The sequence below is a fragment of the Capsicum annuum genome, chromosome 9, assembly GCF_002878395.1.
Source record: "Capsicum annuum cultivar UCD-10X-F1 chromosome 9, UCD10Xv1.1, whole genome shotgun sequence".
In the NCBI taxonomy this organism is placed as follows: domain Eukaryota; kingdom Viridiplantae; phylum Streptophyta; class Magnoliopsida; order Solanales; family Solanaceae; genus Capsicum; species Capsicum annuum.
Genome location: NC_061119.1, coordinates 2,489,436 through 2,512,160, shown reverse-complemented (window position 1 = coordinate 2,512,160; position 22,725 = coordinate 2,489,436). Strand labels below are relative to the sequence as shown.

General features: G+C 33.0%; 3 protein-coding genes across 3 annotated transcripts; 2 read left to right on the top strand and 1 right to left on the bottom strand.

Annotated features, from left to right (window-relative positions):
• Nucleotides 1–6,909: 6,909 nt before the first annotated feature.
• On the top strand, nt 6,910–8,973 carry LOC107842260 (PAN domain-containing protein At5g03700). Its single transcript, XM_047395980.1, has one exon. It carries the CDS (start codon nt 7,042–7,044, stop codon nt 8,554–8,556), a length of 1,515 nt encoding a protein of 504 aa, XP_047251936.1. The 5' UTR covers nt 6,910–7,041; the 3' UTR covers nt 8,557–8,973.
• A 3,973-nt stretch (nt 8,974–12,946) lies between these two features.
• LOC124887373 lies at nt 12,947–14,065 on the bottom strand. Its single transcript, XM_047396968.1, has 2 exons — nt 13,853–14,065; nt 12,947–13,282 (listed from the first exon to the last, which is right to left on the bottom strand). Exons 1-2 carry the CDS (start codon nt 14,063–14,065, stop codon nt 12,947–12,949), a joined length of 549 nt encoding a protein of 182 aa, XP_047252924.1.
• A 1,859-nt stretch (nt 14,066–15,924) lies between these two features.
• LOC124886978 lies at nt 15,925–22,246 on the top strand. The gene is made up of 5 exons (XM_047395979.1): nt 15,925–16,009; nt 17,235–18,843; nt 19,265–19,371; nt 19,639–19,902; nt 19,974–22,246. Exons 2-5 carry the CDS (start codon nt 17,253–17,255, stop codon nt 20,775–20,777), a joined length of 2,766 nt encoding a protein of 921 aa, XP_047251935.1. The 5' UTR covers nt 15,925–16,009; nt 17,235–17,252; the 3' UTR covers nt 20,778–22,246.
• The last annotated feature ends 479 nt before the right edge of the window (nt 22,247–22,725 follow it).

The window sequence follows — 22,725 nt, the reverse complement described above, 5'->3', positions numbered from 1 at the left end:
ACACAAACACCAAACACAATTACAAGAAAAGTAAAAGGATAGATAGATAGACCACATGAAGCTATAATCTTAAGAACCTAATAATGGACAATCTTGGACCCTTAACACTACACACAACAATAAATCGATCTCTTACAATGATAAAAGTTTGGATTCCACCTCCCAAGCATCAATGTTTCCAAGCAAAGCAAACAATAAAAGAGAATCCACCCTTTTGATGTACCTAGTTACAATTTCGGGTTTGGGTGCCTCAAAGGAAAGAGGACTTGATGTTCCTTGTGTCTTACAAGACTTACAACATACAAAATCTGCCAATGAAATCCTAGAAATGTTTCTTATATATTACAATAGAATTAGAAGTTAAAATGATCAAAAGGGCCCTTCAAGAATGGGCCTCCCCTCTAGTGTATGTAGCGGGCTGTTTTGGTGTGTATTTGGGCCCTTAATTACACTTCTCTTACACACACACTTGACAACTTCAATACACACCCACATGAGTCCATCTACGTGATTGCACTCGTATCAAAAAATCATCATTTATAAACGTACCAAATATATCGATCATAACTATTTTTTTTATTCCTGATACACTTCTTTGAAATTTGGCTACATTTTTTTTTTCTTTTTATTGTGATAAATAAGAGATTCTACATATTTAATTTTCTATTTCAATCAATTTGTATATTTTAATGACCGACATGATGATAGATGCTTGATAGGAAAATAATAATTTTGTATTATTTAGATATCAAGAAATTCTTTGATTAATATATATTGAAGACTGATTTAATTCAATATCTATTTGACGAGCTCTTGTTAAATTTTTCTAATAAGTTAATTAATTAGTCAAAATGTTTAGTTATCCTTCTTTTAATAGCTAAGATTTTCTTAATGGTCGAGGAAGTAATAGAACTTTATTTATCGTAAGCTCATAATTCACATGTTGACTTTGATATAGTACAAAAAAAAAAAAAAACTTTAATTAGTTTCTTGATCATAATCTTGTTATCTGTATAATATAATAACGTAATAAAGATTCAAGTGAGGTACATCAAAAATTATGTAAAACATACATAGTAATAAAAAATTTATACTGAAAACAATAAAAAAGAATACGCTTGACTATCTACTAATTAATTAATCATTTTAATCATTTAAGATTCACCAATTATAGTGAAAATTAAATAAGCAGACCAAAAGTATAAGTTCTTTAATTAATTTTCTTAATATAATTCCTAATTAAAGCATATCACAAAATGTGAAGTTGGATTTGCAGTACCTATTTTAACTATAATTTCAAATACTTTTTTTATACCTATTTTAACTATAATTTCAAATACTTTTTTTTAATCAAACTTCAAGACTAATCGCACCTCATATACTATTAATTCTACAACAAAACATATAAACTTTAAATTCTAATTCCGTCTATTTCAGAATCAAATATGATAACATAATAAAAGTTTTAGGCAACTGACACAATTTGCTAACATACATGAAATAATTATTTTTTAAAAAGATAGTCAACAACTACTTATGAGATAGCCAATTTAATTTGAGCTTTATTTACTGGACTAAATATTATGAATTAAACTATTGGTGAGAAAATATTAATTATTCAATAGTAGGTGAGTCAAATAACCCAAAACCTAAAAAAGACACTTTAGAGTTTATATATTTATTATTTAAAATCTTATTTATAATATAAAATTATCATCTAAAACTAGATCATAATATGAAAAGTTACGGGACGTGTTATAATTGCATAAAAATTCAAAGAAAGTGTACAAAAACGTATTAAATATTAAGGAAAAAAGGTGCGAAAAATATCTATACTTTGAAGAAATTTACAGTTATGCATCTTGAACTTTGCGGGGGTCTTATGGTCGCCCTAGATAATTTTTTACCGTATTTAACTGGCATATATTTGACACTTGAATCACTGCGTGTATTTCACGCACATTGAGCGTCTAAGAAAAAAATATTTAATAAGGGGCAAATATGCCAGTTAAATACAGTAAAAAATAGTCTAGGGGGGCATAGAACCCCCACAAAATTCAGGATGCATAACTGCAAATTTAACCTATATACAAATATTTTTCGCATATTTTTTCCAATATCCAGTAATAACAATAATTACAACATATTTAATGAAATTTCTTAAGTATGATCTGAGGAAGGTGGTAGCCTGGTAGGTATGCAATTAAACATAATTAAATAAGAAGAAAAAAAGAATATAATAGAAAATACCAGTGTATCACCAATAAAAAATATAATAATCGAAGTAAGGCGACATGCTAATAATAAAATCAAAATATATACTTAAAAAGTTGTAGAAAAGAATAACATTAAAATTAATATCACTGGTATTAAAAGCTAGATACGATTACTATCTATTAACTTTATGCCCCAAATCCTCAATATCCATATCCTTCTTTCTATCTTGTCCTTGATAAGCTGTTGATTCTTCTAAGCTTTGTCTAAATAACAAAAGTCGTCTTATAAAAAAAACATATTATAAAAGTTAAAATCAAACTACGTATTCAAAAAAACTTTTAAAAATAAATGTTCAAGTTCAACTGCTAATTAATTAAATTAAAATTGATTAAGATGTCAATTGCCTCAAAATAATTTATGTTAGATCCAATAGTGCAATTTTTAATCTTTTTATTTTTTCTAGAGTAACACTAGTCTCTTTTCTGGTTAACCAAAGTACCAAACCCAACAATATGTGTTAAGAAATTTTTATATATATAGGTAGAAATTCAATGAGCTAGAAAATTAAATTGTCATGGCTGACTTTTTGTGATATAGCAATAAATTTATTGAAAGGAACTGTGACGTTTATATAAAATACTAGTCCGCATACGCCGTCCTACGCACGGCCCAATGTTGATCCTTAAAAATTCTGCATCATCTATAATTTTATCATTAATTAAAAGTTTAATTTGTTTGATTGATAAATTCTAAGTTAGTCATATAATATTACATTTAGATTGTTAAAATTTGTATAATGATATTTTAAGTTGTTCAAACTTTTGTGACATTGGTAGTTAATTATATTTTTTAAATAATTTAAGTTTTTAATTATTATGATTTATAATATTTTTTTCTTCTATTCTATTAATTAGAAGTGACATAGTAAAATTATTACAAAAAACAATTGTGATTTTTTCCAAGTGGTCACATATAAGACGTCAAGTTAATTTAAAATATCAAAAATTAATTTATCATTTTACATATATTGTACCTTTTTTTTATTAAATATTATTAATTTTTTAATATTTAAATGACTTATAATAATTAATTATGAATAATATAGTAAAACTACGATTGAAGTAGTTGAATCATCATGTCATAAATATCTATTTTAGTTTTTTATTAAATATTATTAATTTTTCAATACGACTTATAATAATTACTTAGGGGTAATGTAGTAAAATTACGATTAAAGCAGCTGAAGCAGACCCGTCGACCTTGATCTTCAACTGCTTATTGTGACTTCTTATATAGGATACTAATAATATAATTTTTTAATGCTTAAATAACCATAATAAGTAATTAGGAATGTTATAGTAAAATCACGATTGAAACTGCGAAGTAAACATGTATTAAAAGTGATATAACATAATATTTTACTTATTTGTATTAAGTATTAGTATTAATTTTCTAATACGTAAATAACTTATAATAATTAATTAGTGGTGATACAGTAAAAATACAGTTGTAGCAGCTGAAGCAGGTATGTCCAACCTGTTGCCTGCTTCAGCATGAAACTCCCTCTCATAAATAACTAAAATATAGTCAGTGTAATTTCATAAATAAGTTTTAAAGAGAATGACGTGTGCACAATCTTATTTTTATCTTGAGAAGATAAAGATAAATATTATTTTCGATAGACCCTCGGCTCAAGTGAAACATATAAAAAAATAAAATACAGATAAAGTAAATACAGTGGTGAGAAATCCACATTGAACAATGAAGAAGAAAGCACTAACAACAAATAATGATATGATAATCGAAGTCAAGGAATAATAAATCGAAGAATAAGATAGCGAGAGATGATAACAAAATATTAAGAAGGAAAATAGACAAAGCTCGACTACATACTAACCTTCTATTCTAATCTTCATCATTTTTTTTTTCTAGGATCATGTTCTCGATAAGGTAATTAGATAGCGAGAGATAATGATAAAATATTGAGAAGGAAAATAGACAAAGCTCGACTACGTACAAACCTTCTATCCTAATCTTCATCCATTCAAATCATTTTTTCTAGGATCATGTTCTCGATAAGGTAATTAGATAGCGAAAGATGGTAATAAAATATTGAGAAGGAAAATAGACAACGCTCGACTACATACTAACCTTCTATCTTAATCTTGATCCTTTCAAATCTTTTTTTTCCTAGGATCATGTTCTCGATAAGGTAATTAGATAGTGAGAGATGATAATAAAATATTGAGAAGAAAAATAGACAAAGTTCGAGTACGTACAAACCTTCTATTCTAATCTTCATCCTTTCAAATCTTTTTTTCTAGGATTATGTTCTCGATAAGGTAATTAGATAACGAGAGATAATGATAAAATATTGAGAAGGAAAATAGACAAAGCTCGACTACCTACCAACCCTCTATCCTAATCTTCATCCATTCAAATCATTTTTTCTAGGATCATGTCCTCGATAAGGTAATTAGATAGCGAGAGATGATAATAAAATATTGGGAAGAAAAATAGACAAAGTTCGAGTACGTACAAACTTTCTATTCTAATCTTCATCCTTTCAAATCTTTTTTTCTAGGATCATGCTCTCGATAAGGTAATTAAATATGATGTTCAGCTAAAATTATTAATTAAATAATATTAGTACACACTTAGCTCAAACAACTAACTTGATATCTTACATATTTAATGTTCAACTATATATGTAAAACCCCCCTCGCCCCCGCCCCAAAAAAAAATAGAGAGAAAAAAAAAAGGTGATTTTATGAGGGACATGATACATAAATGATGGAAAAAATAAATAGTAACGTGATTGTTTGACTTTGTAAAATTTTGACTTTTGGGATTCATAATGTCATGTTGTTAGTTAAAGTCATTTAATTCCCCAATAAGAAAAAAAAAATCTACGGGCTCTTCACATTTATGACATTATTATTGCCTTTATTCATTTTCAATTAAATTATTTATTCAAAATTTATTGATTCGATTAATTTAGATTAATGTAATCAAGGGCTAATTATGAAGGATTTTAGGGAAAAAGGTGAGCAAAATATCTATACTTTGACGAAATTTGCATATACGCATTTTGAATTTTATGAGGGTCCTATGACCCTCCTAAACTATTTTTTACATATTTAACTGGTGTATATTTGATATTTGGACTACTGGGTGTATTTCATGCACGTTGAAAGTGTAAGAAAAAAATTTGATAAGGAACAAATATATACCAGTTAAATATGGTAAAAAATAGTTTAGCAATGTCATAGGACCCTCCGCAAAGTTTAGGTGTGTAATTGCAAATTTCGCCTAAGTACAAGTATTTTTCGCATATTTTTCTCTTTATTTTAAGAGTTTGGTTTATTCCGACCTAACTTTCTTGTCAAAATTCTTTCTCTTTGTATGTTAAATTTTACTAGATCGATTAATTTAAATTTATATTGCAAAAGCGTATTAGGGAGGACAGGGAAGGGGTAAAATTGACAAAAGATTCAATTTTCTAGGTGAATTAAATGGACTATAGCAAACTTTATGACAAATTTTTTTTATTTTTGTGTGTTTATATATTGATGATTTCATCATTTTAGATGATTTGATCATATTCTGCTTCAATCTTCAAATTATCAAATAAATTAATTTTAGGTGTGAATTATAGTGAATTAAAATGTTAAATGATGACTAGAAAAAACATAAAATTATATAAATAAAAATTATCTCGAAAAATTTACTCTTCGTTTAATATTACTTGATCTTCTTTTTAAATATATTTGTTTTAAATTAATTATTCATTTCATAAATCAAGAATGTTTTATTACTTCTTTCTCATATCACCCTCTGTATTAAATAATTAAAGAAAATAGTAATAGTTAGATTTCCTGAGCCGAGGGTGTATTGGAAACAACCTCTCTACTCCCGTCGGGGTAGTGGTATGGACTGCGTACATTTTACCCTTCTCAGATCCCACTATGTGATAATATACTGAGTATGTTGTTGTTATTGCAGTAATAGTTAGATTTAGAGTTTTATGACATCATTAATATTCTTAATTTTTTTTAATTTATAAAATACACTTCTAATTAATATTATCTTAATGAATATACCAAGTTAAAAAAAGCCTAGTAAAATGAAACGAATGAAGTATAATCACTTGAAATTCCTACGTATTTACTTACAAATAGGACACACAAAATTATATAGACGATACCAATTAGTTAAGAATAAATTCAGTTTTTAAAATCTATAAACTTTAAATTTTAGATTTTTATTATAAATTCGTAATAGCTCTTTTATAAATGCGCACTACGTCACCCTCATTCTTGTACAATAATCTATATTCATACCGGAGATTTAAATTGCATTAGATAAATTTAATATTATTATTTTAGTGACAGAGTCTTGAGTAGGTTCAAAAGTATATATACGAATTAGTCAAAAATGAATAAAACATTAAATCACCTTGACCGATAAGACATTAAATCAATCCACGATCTTCCTTGCATTAGATTTTTCTTGTCATCTCATAAAGATGAATGGATGAAATATCACTTGTTGCACCAACTCAGTGACTTCGTAAAACTATGTATAACCATTATAATATTCATTTGTTTCTTCGAGATCTTCATGATATCTATTCACAATGTAAATATATACTAATATAATCTCTGTCTTCTCATCTAAATTGACCCAATCACAACCCCATAACCTTTTTTCTTCTTATATAAACCCCCCCAATACACCTTTTACACCAAACCAAAAAAAGTTCAACCTTACTGTATAAATTTTCTTCATGCATATATTTTTTCTTACAACTTTCATATTTTCATGGAATTAGTTAACTCAATAACTCGTTTGAAGTTAACTCACTTTTTTATTATTTTCATCATTTTGTCACTGAATTTATCGTCTGAGGTCGAAGCTGAAGCAACCAAAGCGCTTTATAAAGGATTTAAAGCAATCCCAAATTCTCAGATATCGAATATTCAACGTATTTTAAGTGATCCTAGTGGTAATTATTCACTATGTTTTGTTAGAGTTGAAAATGATCAACTTAGTCTAGCAATAGTCCATGTACAATCATTTGAGTCGATATGGGTTGCTAATTTGACCCGTTTAGCTAAATGGGCTGACCCGACTGAGCTTTTCTTTAATGGGAGTCTTGTTTTGATGGATTCTAAGTCAGGGGTATTTTGGTCAACTTACACTAATGGAGACCGTGTTCAGCTTTCGAATAATTCGAATTTGCAAGTTCAAAAGGTGGAGAATGGTGACACGTCACCTTTTGTTTTATGGCAAAGTTTTGATTTTCCCTCAAATACCCTTGTGGAAAATCAAAATTTCACTAGTGCCATGAGTTTGGTTTCGTCTAATGGGCTTTATTCGATGAGATTGGGCCTCGATTTTTTCGGGTTGTATGTTAACGATGAACCGGGTATGGGTTCGGGTTCGGGTCAAAATCGAGGTCGAATGTATTGGAGGCACAAGGCATTAGAAGCTAAAGCTGATGTAATTGAAGGTAAAGGACCTATTTATGCAGTACTTAGGTCAAATGGTTATTTTGGTATGTACCAAAATGAGTCAGTTCCAGTAGATGTGGAATCTTTTAATAGCTTTCAACAACCCGTATCCGGTGTCAGACGGATACGGGTCGAGCCGGATGGGAATTTGAAAGGGTATTTTTGGGATGGGATAAATTGGATATTAGACTACCAATTGATAAAGGAGACATGTGAATTGCCCAGCCCTTGTGGGGCATATGGGCTCTGTCGTCCAGGCAAGGGCTGCTCCTGCCTGGACAACAACACAGACTACAGTTCTGACGGGTGCGTTCACCCGCCAGAAAACCAGAACTCCCGCGATTTTTGCGGGGCCCATGATATGTACAGAAGGTTGTCAAGAAATGGTGTTGAGTTGCCAAACAAGGAGTTAATGGACTACAAAAAGATGAATACTTTTCAAGAATGTCAAAGTGCATGTGAAGCAAATTGCACATGTTGGGGTGTGGTGTACACCAACACAAGTGGATTTTGCTACTTGTTAAACTACTACCCCATGCAAAGTTTAGTAGGGGTAAGTGATGAATCCAAGAAGGGGTTTTTCAAAATAAGGGAGGCTATGGGAGAAGAGAAGATGGAGGTGGGGTTGGGGGTGGGCGTAGGGGTGGGGGTAGGGTTACTATGTGGGGCCCTCTTGATATTACTCATAGGGTTAGGATATTATAGATATGAAAAAAGTAAAAGAGGTGTAAGTGGCTATGTAGAAGAAGATGGAATAGTAGTTGGACCATATAAAGATTTGGGAAATGCAAGTTTTAGGTCAATTGAACTAAGTGAAAGATGAGGTAAGGGATGACATCTTTTGAGATAAAGACCACATCATCATATAATATAAAGTTTTATTATATGGTGTAAGTGGGGCCCATTATTGGGAATTTTGGCTAGTGGGGCCTACTTCATTATCATACAATATGTTTATTTTTACTATATGGCTAGTGGGGAGGTGCAAGATTTTTGATGGTCAAAGGACAAAAAAGATAGGCTAAATTTGGCAAATGATATTGTGTTATATTTTTTGGAATTGGAGAAAGACAAACTTTTTGAATGTTTTTTTTAGTTTAGTTAAATGACAATGACTTGTAAATTGTACTTATCTTCTTAGTAACTTTATTATCTACATGACCAAAATCACCAAACTTTTGTAAGGAGTGATTCTTTTTTTAAATATATAAATTTTCTCCTCAGAGAAATTATATTTCCATATTTTGTCCCTTCTTCCTTGGAACTATATTTCACCTTTGTCAATGTTTTAATTTGGATTTAAGGTGTCACACTCAATGGCGGAGTCAGAATCTTTAGTAAGGGAATTTAGAAATAACATACGAATAAATCAAAGGGGTTTAATATCTATTATATACACATAAAAAATAATTTTAATTATATATAAATAGTATAATTTTTCATCGAAGGAAGTTCGGATGAACCTCCTCGCCAAAGGATAGCTCCGCTCCTGGTCACACTATATTTTTGTTGGGGGGGGGGGGGTGTTGTAGATTACCCTTATAACAAACTTAGATATAGACTTAAATATTTCAAACGTAAATTTTCTTTTTTCCCCTTCGAATCAGTTAGTAGAAAGAAAGGAGAGGAAAAATAAGGAGCGGAGCTATATGTAAAGAAGAGGGTTCACTTGAATCAGATCTTCATGCCAACTTGCATGGTGAAGTGTGTTTTCGTTTAAATTTGAGCGAGCGAAGCCTCTAAAAATTATGATTTTCTTATTTTAGCCAACTCAAACTCCAACGAATGAATAAAAAAAGATCAACTAGCAGATCAACTAGCGACCAGCGACCATACTACTTATTCAAATTCGTAAAAAGTCATTATAACCAATCACATCTCGAAATAGAGGAGGTCATATAAGATGAATTGAAAGAGAAGAAGAGAAAATAAGGCGGGGGAAGGAGGGAGAAGAAGCAATGAACCTTATTGACGAGGTCTCGATGAAGAAGGAATTAATCGGGAGTGAGACTTTAATTCCTTTTTACCTAAAAAAACTAAAAGTGACCACGATGCAAGGGGAAAACTTTCTCTTACCCGCTTAGCTAAGACTGAATTTTGCACTGTCTCGTTCATTACATTAGGTTAGGAGATCTAATCAAGCACACGAAATTCGATATTGACTCAAGAGAGTCAATTAAAGAAAAGTCAAACCTGTAAAGCGCAGATTGGTTCTGCACATCATCAAATTTCTTAGTATCTTTCGTAATATATATATATATATATATATATATATATATTTATTATTTTTTTTTTTTAATTCATGTATTTATAAAAGGAAGGTTGGGTTGATAACTCAATTTTCTTCCTCACTTTTATATTTTTGCATTAGTTAAGCATCCTCATTGTAATATCACCATAAAATGCATTACAACTTTTATGATGATCATAAAATTATCTAATTTTTTCTAGCTCTTATTTTCTTCACGTCTGTTAGTTAGTAGAGGTTCATTGTCTTATTGGAATTAGTAAAATAAGCCAAGCCCCCTAGTTGTACTTAATCCTACTGAAATTTTATTTTAATAAAAATCGGCTAGACATTCTGTCTAGTGATAAATTTACTCAAGAAAATAAAATAATAATATAGTAATATGTATGGGATGGTATTTGGACCAACATAAGATATAAATTTGTAAAACTTATATAAATCCCAACAGGTTTATCCCTAATTACTCATTATCTCTATTCTTTGCTAGATTATAAATAATTTCTTTTTTTATAATTTTTGGATATATAATTAGCATCTGAATAAATAATTAAAAAGTTGAGATACATCATTTTGAATTTAAGAATGTAACAGTTAATTACTCCATTTTTGCTCGGATACATAATTAGCAGTCATATACATAATTTTGAAGTTGAGATACATAATTTTAATAACTGAGATACATTCATCTTGAAACTATTTGATCAAGACACATAATATATTAACTAGACCAAAGACAAATACATAACTAAAATTATGTATTCGAAAATTTATGAGTTTGTGGATGTATCCGTTTATATTTTTTTTTTAATAAAGAGATTTAGTTAATTAATAAGAAATATTTTTATTTTTATATAGTTTAGTAAAAATAAGTTGTGATGTTATATAATTTTTTAAAATAAATTTTGGAGGCCGGGCGGGGGAGGGGGGGGGGGGGTTGTACATATTCAACGTGGGTTAAGCCCACAATGAAATTGGATTGGGCCTTATAACCTCAAGGTAATTGGAGTTGGGTTGGGCTTCGTAGCCTTATAGAAGATCTGATCATCTTGATGTTGTTGGGTATTTTGATTTAGATGATGTTGGTTGTATGGATACAAGAAAATTCACATTTGATTATTGATGGGAAAAGGACATTGTGTAACACTTTTTAAAATAAATAGCGCAAGTTTGAGATTTTGCAAAAAATTAGTCAGTCGGATAAAGTATTTTCACTTTATAGCCATTTTCTAATTTGGGTCACTTTGGCCCTTGTAGTTCAGATACAGTCCATATACAATCTATATACAATCCTGATACAATTTTCAACTTGGGCCATTCGGCCCTTTTAAAAATATTTCAGTATTTCTTTTGCTATAAATTTTTTAACTAAAAAATATTCTATTTGTTTTATTTTTTAAAAATAATAATTAAATATAATTATATAAAAACAGTATAATTGTTAAATAGAATATGTATCTATATAAGATAGATGTATAGAAATTGTATAGTTCTATCAATTATGTATATGTATAAAATATATATAAAAAATATTTAAAAAGTGTATAAAAATTATATAATTGTTGTATAAAATGTGTAATAATAAAGTACAATTATTGTATAGATTGTGTATCGAAACTATATCATTTTCGTATAGAATATTTATATGTATAAAATATGTATAGAAGGTGTGTAGAAACGGTATAGAACATACCAACAAATTAAAATGGATAGAAAGTGAAATTTAAATTCCATCACCATTTTCGTGGAAATGATTTAATTTGAAGTGTCGTCTCTGTCCTTCTTCCATTATTTATTCGTGTTAGCTTAAGAAACAATATCATGAAAGAGTGCGAAACAATTTATCATAGTTGCATTCACCATGAAAGTCTAGTGCATGGAATGCTTTGAGGTCACAATACAGATCAATTAGTTAGAGAACTTTATTTCAGGACCTGAATTATTCGACAGTATCAAATTGTTGAAAGTTTATTGTAATAATTTCGTATCAGTTTTTTTCGCTAAAAATGACAAGCATTCGAAAGACACTAAGTGCAGTTAGAGAAGAGAAACATATATAAAGTATCAATTGAACATAATAATTTATGATTGTTGGTCCTTTGATGAAAGGATTACCGTCCAAAACATTTATAGAATATATATTGAAAGAATGAACATATTAAAACAGTTTATGTAAAGACCTTGTGATGTTATGTAATTAACACTTTGAGCTCACTTATGTATATATTTTTATTATTACTTGTTTTCTCTTATGTACATAATAATGTTAAAACTAACGATTTTGTTTAAATAAGAATATTTTAAGTATTATTATTGAATCAGTAATATATTCCTCAATTATAGGTTGCGTCAAGTAATTAATTAGTATTATAGTACATAAATGAGACTATATCAAATAAAATGACGTACAACTGCCATGACTCATATTTATTTATTATTTAATGAAAATGACTTATGAAATCAATGTAAGATTTTAATCATAATATCCACGTAATGTAAGAAGGTTTATTAAATCCATTAAATTAATGGAATCACTTGTGCCTAGTGGGAGAATGTAATATATATATAGTGATTAAGTTGAGTTTAATAAATAGAAAGTCTAGTTAAAAAATATTAACTAAAACTTGTGGGGTAATTTTAAAGCGATTAGGTAACTTTCTACTTTAATGGAAAGTAAAGAATTACAACAACAACAAACTCAGTATATTCCTGCCTAGTGGGGTCTGGGGAGGGTAAAATGTACTCAGTCCATACCACTACCTTCGAGAAAGTAGAGAGGTTATTTCCGATAGACCCCGGCTCAAGACAAAAGGATAAAGGACAAAAACGTCAAAAGCGTGTAATAGAAATAAAATAACACAACAATAAAGTACACAAACAGACAATGGACCCCCCTCCCCACCCCTAGACCTACCAACCAAGCTACACCAAACCCTCCTAACTACAGACTATGACTCGACCACCCACCTTAGCCCTCTACCCTAATATTTTTCCTCCATACTTTCCTATCAAGGGTCATGTCCTCAGAAAGCAGTAACTGTTTCATGTCACGTCTAATTACTTCTCTCCAGTACTTCTTCGGTCTACCCTTCCCCCGCTTGAAACAATCCAAGGCAAACCCCTCATACCTACGAACAGGGACATCCCTGCTCCTTCTCATCACATGACCAAACCATCTCAACCTCACTTCCTGCATCTTATCTTCCACCGACGCCACTCCCACCTTTTCCCGAATAATCTCATTCCTAACCATGTCAGCCCTCGTGAATCCACACATCCAACGTAATATCCTCATTTTCTCCACCTTCAACTTTTGGATGTGAGAGTTCTTAACAGGCCAACACTCCGACCTATACAACATAGCCGACCGGATCGCAGCTTTATAGAATTTCTCTTTGAGTTTGAGGGGTACCTTCTTATCGCATAAAATCCCCGAAGCAAGCCTCCATTTCATCCAACCTGCCCCAATACGGTGAGAGACATCCACAACAATCTCTCCATCCCCCTGAATCATAGACCCAAGATACCTAAAACTATCCCTCTTACAAACCACCTGCGAATCCAGCTTCACTACCTCCTTTTCCTCTCGCCTCGAGTCACTAAACTTGCAATACTCCAAGTACTCTGTCTTGGTCCTACTCAATCTGAATCCTTTAGATTCTAGGGTTTGTCTCCACACCTTCAACTTATCATTAACACCTCGACGCGACTCATCAATCAATACTACATCATCCGCAAAAAGCATACACCAAGGCACTTCTCCTTGAATACTCCACGTCAACACATCCATCACCAAGACGAATAAAAATGGACTAAGAGTCGATCCCTGGTGCAACCCTGTCAAAACCTAAAAATGCTCAAAATTTCCTCCCACCGTCCTTACACGGGTCTTCGCCCCCTCATACATGTCCTTAATCGATCGTATGTACGCCACTAGTACCCCCTTTGCCTCCAAGCATTTCCAAAGAACCTCTCTAAGGATTTTGTCATACGCCTTCTCCAGGTTGATAAACACCATGCGAAGATCCCTCTTCCTTTCTCGATACTGCTCTACCAGCCTCCACACAAGGTGAATTGCCTCCGTCATCGAGCGACCAGGCATAAATTCAAATTGATTCTCCGAAATAGACACTATTTCGGAGTTTATGTATAATAAAGGGATCAACAAACATGATATGTATCGATCTACACGATATATGACACGTTGTGTAACATGCGCCAGACATGAACATCTGTTACACATGCATCATGATATCTGGATGATTGATATGTGTCAATCATGCATAAAGAGACCTCCTTATCCTCGACGTTAGTCACACATGCAGCATACTCAAAGTATAGAATTCAATAAATATTATATACTCCCTCCGTCTCAAATTATCCGTCCCAAATTTTCTAATTTAATTTCTCATTTTACTTATCTTTTTTCATTAATTAAGAAGAGACAAAAATTTTTTTTCATGTTTTACGCTTTGCATTAATTACTTTTTTCTTCAAATTAAAATGTAAACATCATTTAATAGGGGTACTATGATAAACTAGTCATGTTATTAATTATTTTTCTTGATCAATGTGCCATCTCAATTTGAGATAGATAATTTGGGGGAAGGGAGTATTAACTAAAACTTGTGGGGTAATTTTAAAGCAATTAAGTAACTTTCTACTTTAATGAAAAATAAAGAATTAAATAGATATTTTATAATTAAAAGGTGTTTATGTACAATAAAGTGATCGAGAAACATGATCTGTATCGATCTACATGATATATGACACGTTGTGTAACATGCGCCACGCATGAACATCTGTTACACATCCATCATGATATCTGCAGGATTGATATGTGTCAGTCATGCATAAAGAGACCTCCTTATCCTCGACATTTGTCACACATGAAACATGCTTTAAAGTATAAAATTAAATAGCTATTTTCTAATTAAAAGGCGTTTATGTATAATAAAGTGATCAAGAAACATGATCTGTATCGATCTACGCAATATATGACACGTTGTGTAACATGCACCAGACATAAACATCTGTTACACATGCATCATGATATCTGCATGATTGATATGTGTCAATCATACATAAAAAAACAAAAAAACAGTCTGTTACACATGCAACGTACTTCAAACATATGGCATACGTGTATCATGCTTATGTTACAATAATTATCACGCTTCTTTAAAAAGCTAATTATAACTTTGTTATTATATACGTCTACTTTATGTGTAATTAAATTTTAAAACAGCTTTAAGAAACTGGCTCTATCTCAACTACAATTCATGACAGTTTCATTAAATAACGTGAAAAAAAAAAATAGTGTAAAAATGAAAAATCAGTTTCTCTTAAATTTCAATCACTTTCATTAAAGATATTTCAAGAAAATACCATAGAATCATGTATATTTTCTTGATTAAAGTAAAATCATATTATGTATTGTGAAAATCAGTAAGTTTCACGATTCTAATATCATGTCGAGTTTTTCAATAGTTTGTTTATGTTTTAAAATCTATAACCAAGAAAATTTTAACAAAATAATTTAAAACAAAAATGTCATTAAAAATAACTAATACTTCCTCCATCATATTTGATGTGACATTTTATTTTTTAATTCGTCTCAACAAATATCATTATACTATAATTAAAAGCAATTTAATTTTAAAAATCTTATTTTACCCTCGATATATCTAACTATACAAATATCTAAATATTATTTTAGATAACAAATTTAATTTTCTTTTTTTAAATATTATTTCAAATTAAATACTGTCACATAAAATTAGACGAAGCTAAAAATTCACACTATTTTTATTTATAATCATAGAAAAACAAAAGTTACTCATTGTAGTAAACTTGAGCCCATTCAATGGACACGTGTAAACCAGCAGTCATCTTCCTATGCATTAAATATTAATTACTTTGTGACAACTCTTTGATCACTTATGAAATATACAGTAAAAAAAAAAAAAAGCTCTAATTTTCAAGAACCAAAAAATTCCAATTATGCAAATCTACTAATTCATCAATTGTGGTAAGTTTTTTTGTTATTCGATTCTTATTCTAATATTTGTTTTACATTATGTATGTTAATTGTACTTTTGTAGTAATTTATGTTAATTCAAGATGTATATATATATATATAATTTTTGTGAACTTCAAATTGTATCTATGGTTTCGTTGATCTTGCATGAAAACTATTGTTTGGTTTATAATGTTTATCAACATTTGTAGTAGGGAGGAAATAATTCTAAAAGTTTAATCTGTTAGAGATAACACACTTTTATTTACTTAGTTATATATAGCTAGTTATATTGTCAATGCTGCTCAGACTCTTCAAAAATATCATCGGATGCATGTCTGATCCTCCAAAGTAGTGTATCTTTTTATTATTGGACACGGTGCGACAACATTTTTGGAACGTGGCTTAAAAATAGTACTTGTACTTAATTATAACGCAACGCGTGAAAATTCTTTTTGATATTGAGTCTCGTTGGTGAGAATTGAAACTCGGGACCTTTGTCTGCTCTGATACCAATTAAGATATGTGAATTTTTAGGCTTAATTTGATCCTAAAAGCTCGTTTATGAGGTGAGAATTGTCGGGTACCATAATCGATGATAGTTACTCATTCCCTCGATAATGTAGGACAATCTAATATTTTGGGAACAGAGGACTAATCATTTAATGAAAACTAAATGAATGAAGAATGATAAATAAATATGTAACAGGCTGAAATAACTATGACCAAAATTGCTACGACGCACTCCAACTTCATGGGGTCTTATTACCCCTGAACTAAATTTTAACGTAGTTTTGTCATCCTTTATAGCTGTCGTGACACATTGGCAACTTTTTTAGCCGACGTGACACTTTGATGTGGATTCCATTTTATGTGATAAAGGTGTCACGTCATCACAAAAGGGTGACAAAAATAGTTAAAATTGAGTTTTGGTGTGTCATGTGTGTGTGTGATAGGACTCCTGTGAATTTGGAGTGTGTTGTAACAACTTTGGTCATACTTCAGGGGTACTGGATGCTTATCTCGTTGAGTTTCAGAATTTTGAAGATTATATAAATGGTCACAAAACTACTTAGGGATTAACCGTTGCAATTTCTGTTTTTTCGATTTTTTTTTTCGTACAAGCATATAGTAGCCGATTGTTTAATGTGATAACGGATAATGTGGTATTTAAGTTATGTTAACTGATGATTGAATTGAGTGTTTTTGTTTTTTTGGTCGTATTAACTTGATCCAGTGGGGAAAAAAATTAGAAATGGCCGAAGATAAAGTTTCCGAGTCAGAGAAAAAGTTGGTTGAGAAAATGCAAGAGTTGAAAAGAAAATTGATCATTGACGAGATATTTGTTAGGACTTCTCGATCTCCCTCTAAAATTATATTAGGGCCGTGTTTTAAGAATGGGTTACCTCCAGAGCTGTCTCGTCATTACCCGTTGGCCGAAGGAGAAAAGCTACTTCTACACTCCGCGGAACCTGATTGGTCGAAAGATAAAACTACGTTGAGATCATGGCCTAAAGTAAGTGGATCGTGGATTGATTGGGTAGATAGAGTTGAGAAGGCGAAATGGGAGGTGTGGAAATCGGCTGATATATATGACGCCATTCAGTTGTCGAAACATGATATCCCGATGGACAAAAACCTTCTTTATGCTGCCTTGTGCTATTGGTCGATCTCCACAAACTCATTTCATTTCAGGTTTGGTATGATGGGTCCAACAGTACTAGACATTGTTGCTTTGACAGGACTTAGGCCGCATGGTGAGGATGTTAGCGTTCCTCTCGGGATAGCTAAACCGGTTCGTGATTTTCCCGAGTTTGGAAAAGTTAAAGAATGCTTGAATTACTGCAAGTTTCTCGACGTGTCAATGGGAGGAATGCCCGTGACAGAGGAAGAACATATATGTTTTCTGGTTATGTGGCTTTGCAGATATTTCTTTTGTAATTCTTCGATTACCATGATCGAGCAATGTACAAAACTGGCTGTTGCTCTTGCTAAGGGTAAAAAGCTTGCTTTGGCGCCGTTTGTCTTGTCGAATTTGTATCGTTGCTGCACTGACATTGTTACGGGAGGATTTGACGATGCACGGGGTCCATTCTTGATCTTGCAATTCTGGCTACAGACTTACTTTCCGGAACATCAACCTTTAACCTCGGATGACGGTAATCCTCCCACCTACGGGCACGCCTTGGCTGAAGGAGTTTTGAGACCTAAAACGTTCAACCAATACTATCTCTTCTTCAATAAATGCTCATCTCGAACAGCCAGCCAATTCATCCCATTTTCGTCGAGGAAGTTTGGACCTGAATGGTTTAAGAGGTCGCTCGATCCGTACTTCCAAAGACTTAATAGGACAGAGTTAAGAGACATTTGGGCTAGTTATCTTATTGCTCGAGACGTCCCTTATAGTATCCTTGTGGATGAATCTTTGAAATGCAAATGCGGGGTAGAACATTATTCTCCGAATCAGTTCGCTCGACAGTTTGGCATGACACAGGCTATCCCGTTCCACCAATCAGCCAATGATCTTTTGGTCAGAAGAGAAACTTTCCGGGATTACATTGACGAAACTGAATCAAGGTTTTCCCAATTAAAAGGGGAGTTCTCGTTTGTTCCATTTAATGTTAATCCGAGCACTACCGACTTCTTTGATTTCTGGTGGTCAACTTATATGAAAAATCGGGATAAAACTACCACTGCTACTGATGTCCTCAGGAAGATCTCACTGTGTGTGACGCCTCTCGGTCTGTCCGAAAGGCAAGAAGTTGCTGCTCACAGGTCTAATGGTATTAATAGCAATTCCCCGTCCGCAGGAAAATTTGGCCGGAACCTGAAGAGGAAATGTAAAGGTATGATAAAATAAAATGTGTATTTGACCGGTATAACCATAGAGATAGAGGATTTACCCGAGGTACTTGATTCGTGTTATAATGGAAAAGGAAAATGTTTGTCAAGGAGGTCAAAAGATATGCGTCACACTTTGTTTCTTGGAACCTTCAAAAATGCCGTCGGATGTGTGGGATCCTCCAAAAGTAACGCTTTCTTTTTGGAGGATCCGACATGGCTGAGAATGAATTTTTGGAGGATCCAAGCGACATACGTAACACTTTTGACCCGGCTTGCTAATGCTATGGCTCATGGAGTCATTACATTAGATTTTCGGATAGCGTATATCTGCTTCGTGTCTTTCCCTTTGATTTGGTTTCTTTTCGTTTTTTCTGCATTTTGATATCTAGTATAGCTCCTTATTCATGCCTTAAATGCTTTTAGGGTATGGTATTCCATCACAATCGTTTGTACAGCAAGACGACTCCAGACAACAATGGGACTTGTATGAAGCGACTGAAACGATATCGACTAAAAGAACAATATGCAAGGTAAAGCTTCCCGTGCACCTCCCAAATAGAGGCGGATCCAAGATTTATATTCCACTGAACGCACTAACTGTTTGAGTTACTAGGTTCAAAATATAATTTTATGACATATTTTGTAGATTTTTTAGCACGTATTCTGAAACGAAGCTTCTAGGTTCGGCCAAAAATGTAAATTCTACCCTGCCTTCGCCCCTACCAAACAGGCCTCTGGGATTGTAAGGGGATGTCTTTGCCTGATTCGTTCACTTTCCTGTTGTTTCGTTATTTCAGAAGGTGAAGACTTCCGCGATGAAAATGCCGCTACCAAGGACAACTTCTACCTCACCTTTTACGTCAGCCTTCCCGACAAGCTGTGTTCCTGCCGATGAAGACGAGAGTAATGACGAGGAGGAAATTTCCGCTGATGATACATCAGCCTTCCCTACAAGTTGTGCACCTGCTGATGAAGACGAGGGTAAGGCCGAGGAGCATGTTTCTGCTCATGATACATCAGGCTCCGCCTCATCCTCCACCTCATTCTCTACTTCTGAAAAAGTAAGTTCTCGTCTTACTTGTGGCATTGCGTTTGATTACTCCATTTAAGTTTGAGATCTTTTTGTTTTCAGGAAGGCAAAAAATGTACAGTTTCCCCATCGTTAGCCGAGACCAGAAGCAAGACATCCGATGTTAGTGAACCGCCCTACTGTCCTGTGAAATTTGACAATCTGGAAGACTTCTTTGCTCGAGTTAACGGACAAATTAAACGAGCTCAATCTCTCGGTTTTCCTGCTGATCAATCTTCTCCCATGGACGAAAAGACATCCGCCAGGGGAAATTCTTCACCGTCAGCAGAAATGCTTGCCACAGCAAAAGACGACATTGAGAGATTACTAGCCATACCTTCTAAGGACTTGCTTCAACCCGAAAACTGTTCAAAGTTAAATGCAGCACTGTCAATATATGCCTCATCACCTGATTTATCAGTTGAGAGAGCACTCGCGTTTGAGAAACTCAAAGCAAACCTTCCACACCTTTCCTCAACATACCATAGAGCTAAGAAGGACAAAGAGGATTATTACAAGAAGGCAGCCAAGAAAGTGATCCTGATCGACGAGCTAACAAAAGGTCAGGAACACTACGCCAACCTCAAAGAATACAGCGACAAGCTTGAATGTACAACGGAATCCATCAGAAACCAAATCATCAAGTTGAAAGCAAGCTTGAAGGACGCAGAGACGAAGAGAAAAGCCATCCAGGACCAAAAACTGAGTTTGGCTAAGAAGTGTTTTGAAAAGTCTAATGCCCTTGATGAAATGGAAGAAGAGTCTCTTATCATGGAGGGGATGAAGGAGGTAGCTGATTCGGACATTGCTCAAGTTGAAGAAAGCTTAAGAGACCTCAAGAGTAAGATAATTGAATCACAGGTGTAAATCGCTCTTCCTATGAATTTTGATGACTAGTGATCCGCAATACCAGAGCATGTAAACGCCATTTTTGTGATATATATATGTGTGTAATCTCTCTTTTGCATGGCATCACCAGATATAAGCCTTGTTGGTCCAAACTTATATAGTGAAACAAGAATTCTAGAAGTGCATAGGTGAACTTAGGGGTTTTTGGTTGCTTTCAGCTCGAATTATGTATACCTGAAGGAACAAATGTATATATTTTAAGCCTGAGTTTGCATCTTGTTATGAAATGTAGGAGTGAGCATGGTACGATATCGAATTATCATTACTGAATCAAATTTTTTGAGATTGTAGTTCTGGTATTATGGTATATAGATGATACATATTATACATTTTAGATTCTTTTGATATTCGATGCGAAATGCTAAATGTAGCAGGTATCTTAATTCATGGCCTTCTGTAACTGGAAGATGGTACGATTGGATAGATAGACTCATAAAGTTCTCAATGTGTCGGAGGGAGAAACGACTGAAACGGCTGTGACAGAGGAGGAACAGGTATGTTTTCTGTTTACGTGGCTCAACGAGCATCTGTTTTGTGACTCTTCTTTAACCATGATCGTCTGAGCAATGCAAAAAACTGGCATTTGCACGCTCTTGCTGCAGGTAGAAAGCTTGCTTTGGCACCCTTTGTCTTATTACTCGTGTTGTTATGTCTGACTGCAATGCCAACACCAAGACCACCAACACCACCACCAATGCCACGACAACAACTACCACCACCACCACCAACAGCCACCAATAACACCACAAACACCCGTCATTTTGAGTGTTTTTTCTTATCAGTATGGCGAGGAAGGCAGAATCTCCCCGTCATTAGCTAATACTAGAAGCAAGACATCTAATATTATTGAACCGCCAGACATATTGAACGATTTCAATCTCGTTTTTTCTGCTGATCAATCTTCTCCCATAACTGACCAGTTATCTGCCATACAGAAGTCTCCACCGTCAGCAAAAATGCTTGCCACAGCGAAAGGTGATATAGAGAGATTACTAGTCATGCCTTCTCAAGGCTTGCTTCTACCCAGAAACTGTTCAGCATTATGCTGCAGCACCGGGTTTATCGGCTGAGAGAACGCTTGCCTTGAAGAAACTCAAAGAGAACCTTCTGCACTTCCGTACTTCTCCTTGACCTTGCGTAAAGCTTAGAAGGACCAAGAGGAGTATTATAAGAAAGTGTTCCTCTTTGACGAGCTCACAAAAGAACAGGAACTCTATACTAGCCTCAAAGACGGCCACAATATAGCCAAGTTAGTCTCCCTCAATACAGTTTAACTCTGTCAACCCTATACGAGTAGTGATCCAAAATCCGAAGGAGGTTCATGGCCAAGAGGAAAGATATGAGGAAAGATGTCCGAGTAACGGTGATTTTGGAATGTATGCTTCAACTTGTGGGAGTACATTGGGTACATTGATGATGTTGTATTGTTTGCAAACTTTTGTACATGACAATATTAGGGTTCTCTCTTTTCTTTTTTCCAAATTTGAGTATTCTTTTGCATCACCTCAATTTTCTTAAACATTTCCCATGCATAACTTGTCTATCAAAAACAACCTCTCTACCTCACTTCTGAACTGGCACATCTGAGCTAGTGGTACGTACTGTGTACACTCTATCCCAAACTCCCTTATTATTGAATGCTTCCCCTTTTTAGTAGGTCTTCCTTAGTGTGAATTTAAACTAGTCGAGCCAATGAGTTTCCGATATTGATGTTTAAAGGAAGAAAAAAAAAATGAAGTGCTTAAAAGATAACACTGTTGGCACTTGATTTTTTCCCTTCACAACTACGTTTAATCTTGAGTTTCTTCGATTTTCAAATAAAATCACAACAATTATTTTTTTCAAATAAATGCACTTTAAAATATTTATTTGGGTTAATTTCATCATTTAAGTGACTGTTATATAT